The 5,905-nt window shown below is 40.3% G+C and overlaps 1 protein-coding gene across 1 annotated transcript; it reads right to left on the bottom strand.

Moving 5' to 3' along the window:
• Window positions 1-957: 957 nt before the first annotated feature.
• On the bottom strand, window positions 958-2,634 carry LOC112459279 (NF-kappa-B inhibitor cactus-like). Its single transcript, XM_025023321.1, has 2 exons — window positions 2,166-2,634; window positions 958-1,395 (listed from the first exon to the last, which is right to left on the bottom strand). Exon 2 carries the CDS (start codon window positions 1,388-1,390, stop codon window positions 989-991), a length of 402 nt encoding a protein of 133 aa, XP_024879089.1. The 5' UTR covers window positions 1,391-1,395; window positions 2,166-2,634; the 3' UTR covers window positions 958-988.
• Between the last annotated feature and the right edge of the window lie 3,271 nt (window positions 2,635-5,905).

The raw sequence follows: 5,905 nt of genomic DNA on the forward strand, positions 1-5,905 counted from the left end.
TACTAGGACAATCTACGTTCATATGTCGTTGCTTCGTTCGTCAATCGAATATTCGTTAATCGCGTATAAGTTCGTTTCTGAGATCTTCGATATCCACGCATCTCCGTTATATGTTTTTATTCGCTTATCTTCCGGCATACATCGCCGCTAGTATCGATTTGAATAGTCTACAATTGCATTATAATAGTAATACTCATGAGCTCAAGCTGCATCTCTATAATTGTGCACGTATAACACAAGTCAAAGCAAATTAACTAGCAATTTTCTTATTATCCATCCTAATCCACGTCGATTAATTAGAACGTCGTCATAAGCGCGTCAAAACTTGTGTCTACAATTTGATTCGCCAAACGTGATTGTTATTCAATTTAATAAAACTAATTTTTACTTTCAAGTAGCAATCATCTAAACTCATCCGATTGATTAACATGATTTCGTAAATACATTAAAAAGCTAGGTACAAATTTATGCACTTGTTGTATATAATGTATGAAACCATTCTCGCGATGCAGTTTTAATCATGTTTGACTCTAACTAACTTTATTCAGATTTATCCGTCTTGATTCGCTGATAAAATAACATGATAAAATAACTTCGTAGTCGTTTCCATAGAATTCGAGATACGTCCTCGTGCCATATGTAACATATGTTTCTTCTATCATTTTCTCTTTCAGCAATCGTTTAGATTGCGTATGCGCGCCATATGTAACATTTGTTTTTTCTATCATTTTCTCTTTCAGCAATCGTTTAGATTTGTTCAACAAATTAATACACTAAAAAAAATCTAGTTCGTTCATTTTCCACCAGAAAATACTGGTTGAATTAATAGGAATTCTGGCTGCACAACTAGGAATTCTAGTTGCATTAATTGAAACTTCTGGTTGCATTAATTGGAAAATCCTAGCTCGTTCACTTTCCACCAGACGTCCAATTAATTCAACCAGATCTTTTTTTTTTCAGTGTACGATACTTATCCAGTGGGTACTCTTCAGACATTCACTTCGACCGCGTTTTGCATCTTGACGATCGCGGGCAAGTAACTCGCCTCTCCGTAAGCCTCGTCCTCAGAACTGTTCTCAGAACTGCTCTCCGAATCCGATTCCGGCAACGGCTCCGGCTGTGCGCCGCGTCGCACTAGCTCCTTAGCGAGCTGGCCGTCGGTGCACAATGCCAGCTGGTAGGCCGTCAGACCGCTGTACATCTGCGTGTCCAGACAGGGCTTGCACTCCTGCAGCAGGAAATTAATCACCGATTGACATCCACGTTCCATCGCGAGGTGAAGCGCCGTTTTTCCCGCCAGCCCTTCCCTCGCCTCGAGATCGGCGCCGAGACGCAGCAGAAGACGCACCAGGTTCACGTGTCCGTTACCGGCGGCCAGGTGCAAGCACATCTCACCTGAAATCGAACCAAGAACCGGAGGTCAAGCAGTGTACAATGAAAATTATGTTGAATATAAGAAGTATTCTCTTACACATTATCTTTTTGGGGGATCATTTTACGGACAGAAAGAAACCCTGCCGCAAAAACTTTTCAAGTAAATCGTTCATCAATTAATAACAATTTGTAACAATTAATAACATCAATTATTCATGTGTAGCATGAATATGCGTGGCATTTTTTTATATTTATATGTATCCTGTAATGTGTTTTATGTCGCCGAATTCTTCGAGCAACTAACCGCCGATTTGCATCTAATTTCTCTCAAGTTTCCTATTATCTCCCTTGACGGAACCAGAAACACATGGAGATATACGCATATCGAAACGATGGCCAGTCACATGCTTCAACTTGTCGTGAGATATAGATAGAACTAGGAAGACGCACGGTGAATCATTGTCGTCGGAGATTTCGCTTGGCGTCCCGCGGTCCAAACTAGGCCCGCGCCGATCGTAAGTAACTTCTAAAATTAACGGCGCCGCGCGTTACCGGTTGCATTGGCGGAATTCGACGGCATACTTGCGTACATTATATACTGCGTCGATATCGTCTCATTTTTCAATGGCAGAGATAGAAATATGAATCTAATAGATCATCGCAAAGATTCATAAATATGTGAATACGCGCGGCGTGTACGAGGCGCGCGCTATCGCTCCTCCGTTTCCATCGTGCAAGAACTGCGCAGGATCGGTTGCAATGACATTGAAAGAATTAATAGATTTAATTACCTATCTATACGTTTGCCTCTCCAAATAAGGCTGTCGGCGTCAACGAGGCTGCTTAGTTTAAATCACACAGAACGCACTTTCAAAGAATTTAGACGACACAACGCTGCAACGACGTAAAAAACTTTACCACATTCTCATGTTCGTTTAAAATAGAAAACTCAAGTGTTCGACACCACTATTGCGTGACTAGGGTTAATCACGAGAAAGGGTTGACTTTTTAAGGGCGGAAGTTCGACGAAAGCCACTGACGTCGACGCCGCTGTGGGGTTTCCCGATCCGAACGAGACGAGGCGAGAATATCGAGCAGCATGCAAATAGTTCTACGGATATTTTTAAATATCACGAACATCTGCTCTCTCTCTCGCGTATACGCTCCGATCTCGCGGCGTCGCCGTCGCGACGCCTCGCGTGATGTAACCCGCGCGCACGCAAGTGTAGGACCATGCCAAATTCCATCGTGTGTGTGCAAAACAATCCCTCTGCTGTGCTAAGCTACTTAAAAAAAAAAAAAAATTCCGTGCGCTTTCGACAAAGTGCGATGAGCTTTGCGTTAGTATCAAAGCGTATTTTCAATTAAATGGCCCAGTTGCACACTTACCTTATGTATCTGCTTAGCTTAACAATTATAAAGACTTATTATATTGACTTAACCGCGTGAAACAAGCTATAAACAATTATTTCTTTTCTCGAAAAGAAATGATGGTTGCGTGTTTGTGCATTCAGGTAAATTGAATTACAGTGAAATTGCTTTCGCGGAAATAACAACGTTATCTAATTCCTGCTGATGTAATCCTGGTCACAGAACTTGTCGCTTATCTCTCACCGCTTGTTTCGGAGACAATTTAATTAATCGCGAAATTAAAAGCACATTTCTGGAAAAAAAAGAAAAAAAAAAACAAGTAGACCTTGGACGCAAATATTCTAACTGATCTCTCGGTCGCGCGGAAGAAGGACTTAGGACTCATTCTATTATCCTTAATTGTAAATTCGAATCGTACACGTGTGAATTATCTAACGAAACGCACGTAGAAACGTGGGTAGAATTTTATTGTCACAGTTTCGCAGTTTCGCCCTCGAATTCGATTAGTCGAAATCATCACGAGCGATCGGAATTGCATCACTCTTCGCACGTGCGTGCACATGCGTGATCCTAGGTGCGTTATCCGCGTCGCACGAGCTTGCAGCGGAATACGCGCCGATGACGCTACACGGGATTTCCAAGACTTTTAAAAAGCCGGTGAATATTTCGCAACACGTTCGCTGTCGATCGGAGTCGATTTTTTCTCTCTCTTTCTCTCTCTATTTGTCACTTCATTGTAAAAGTCTTTGATTTGAAAGGGCAGTGACACAAAGCGTCTAAAAACACCTGCGGGTTTTTCCTCCTAATGTTTTTCTTTCTTTTTTTGTTAAACATTTACGCGCATTACTAATTTACATAATTAGTGACGCGCGCCTCTTCTCCGGTATCAGACTCCGCATCAGATTTGACAGATTTGTTGGGCACGTGAATCGCATAGACTCGAACTGCCGCCGATCGTACTTATTCGATTCTTGATTTATGACGATAATAAGTCTTCGCAGTCATTTCCGATTGCGACTCGATAACGGATGTATCGGTAAGAGGTACTAGTGTATTTACTCTCGGGGAATTCCTACGCTATTATGACGGAAAGAATCGCGTTCAGATAGAGCGTGACAATAACGCGGCCTCGGTTAAAACTTCCGCGAATATAAGTAGGTACGATAAAGCTGCGGCTTTGAGAGATTTGTCGGAATAAGCCGCGTCATTAGTCACTAATCGCGATAAATAACAAAAGCTTTCAATTTACAACGCTGAATATCTTTCTAATCCGTCATCAGATATTAAGTCTCTATACAAGTTCGTGAAAATGCAATGAAGAGTACCATTTCTACTCCGCGCATCTCTGAAGACTATTCTCTCGCGGAAAGTTTCATCTTTTATCACTTACAATTTTGCGAACAAATCGTTTGTATTTCGATATTGAAAAAATAGAAAAGTATTCTAGTAATAAAATTAATAAAATATTCTATAAAATTAATTTAAAAAATTAATGAAATAAAACACTCGATATAATAGCTGTGCAACTTTTAAAATTCAAATTATTTCAATCAGATTATTTTTTCTTTGCAAAAGCAATTGCAATATTTTCGATATGTTTAAGGGGGTCATCCCGTGTGACGGCTTCAAAAAATCGATTTTTTTTTTTTTTGCATAAATCTAATCTAGAGCATGCATAGAATATACTGGCAAAGTAATTTTCCGAAATTCGAAGTCATTGAAAAGTTACAGCAGTGAGAAGGTAAGGTGTTTAAGCACGCAGTTGAGCGCTCGGCGGGGCCGATAACAAGAGCTATTGTATACCTTCAGATTGTAACCTGAAGCCGATTCTAATCACACGCACACATATTTAGAGATATGCTGATGTCTTGAAACTCAAATTGAATGCAACGGTTGCTTAGTTTTGGCTTCGCAGTCAGCGGCGTAATAGCTCTTGAGTCGTCGTAAGCAGTAATATTTTACCGTGCAAATGTTTCAAGTTTGCGATGAGTGACAAGAAAGGAACAAGAAAAACTCACGCTCATGCTGAGCGAAAGCACCAGAACTGTCCAGCAGGCGAAGGTAGCTGGTGTAAATGGCGGCAGGCTGAAGCTAAGAACACGCTCGACCAATTCCACCACGAGAAGGCCCCATTATCCAAGGAAGTACAAGCAGTAGTTAAATCTATCTATGAAGATTTATCCAAGAACGATCTTTTGACCCGATGTTTAGGAGCAGAGACGCAGAATAATAATGAGTCGTTAAATTCACTCATTTGGACGTTCGCTCCGAAACATCTACATTCAGGCGCTCAGATAGTTCAGATTGCAACTTTTTTGGCCGTCATCATCTTTAATGAAGGCTTCCAAGGCATTATTAAGATAATGCATACGATGGGATGTTCAATTGGACGATCAGCGCACGCTTATGTAGAGCGCCGCGACGATGCCCGGATCAGCCGTTCCGAGCAGCGCATGAGCGACGCGGCAAGAGAGGCTAGAATTTCAGCCAGGGAGGAGTAGTCGGCATTACGAAATTTTCAAGAAGAAGAGGAAGGGATACTCTATGCACCAGGAATAGCAGATTAGTGGTAAGCAAAAATTTCATGGTGTAATTCATACGTGAACTTTCAAACGCGTTTTTCTCAAAACTGTATTTTTTAAACTGGTGTCCATGATTTCTCGAAAACGGTTCAATGGATTTAAATAAAATTTGAATGGTAGATTCAGCACATGTGTGGCTATCGCGGGAACTAGAATTTTTAAAAAATATTGAACCGTTTTCTGTCCGCATAAAAAAATAGTCGCAAAAAATCATGTTATTTTGAGTTATAATTTTTAAAAGCATGCAAAAAATTGAATTTTTAATATTTTCAAATAATCCTAGTTCCCGCGATAGCCATTTATCTATAGATTAAAATGCAATTTGGCTTTTTTATTTCAGATAAACCAGTCTGCCGGAATCGTGGACACCGTTTGTCTGCTTTTTTTTTACATGGGTGCCATTCCAGTGATGTAACTCGCCATCGACGCTATATTTTCAAATAAAAAAATTTACACATATAGTTTTAGATGTAATAAATATATAGTAAAAATTTAGAAGCTCTGTATTTTTTTATTTCGCCGCAAAAAAATGCAAAAAAACCTTAAAAAAAACGGTCATCACACGGGATGACCCCCTT

The sequence above is a fragment of the Temnothorax curvispinosus genome, unplaced genomic scaffold (genome assembly GCF_003070985.1).
Source record: "Temnothorax curvispinosus isolate PA1 unplaced genomic scaffold, ASM307098v1 QBEX01000966.1, whole genome shotgun sequence".
Taxonomy (NCBI): Eukaryota; Metazoa; Arthropoda; class Insecta; order Hymenoptera; family Formicidae; genus Temnothorax; species Temnothorax curvispinosus.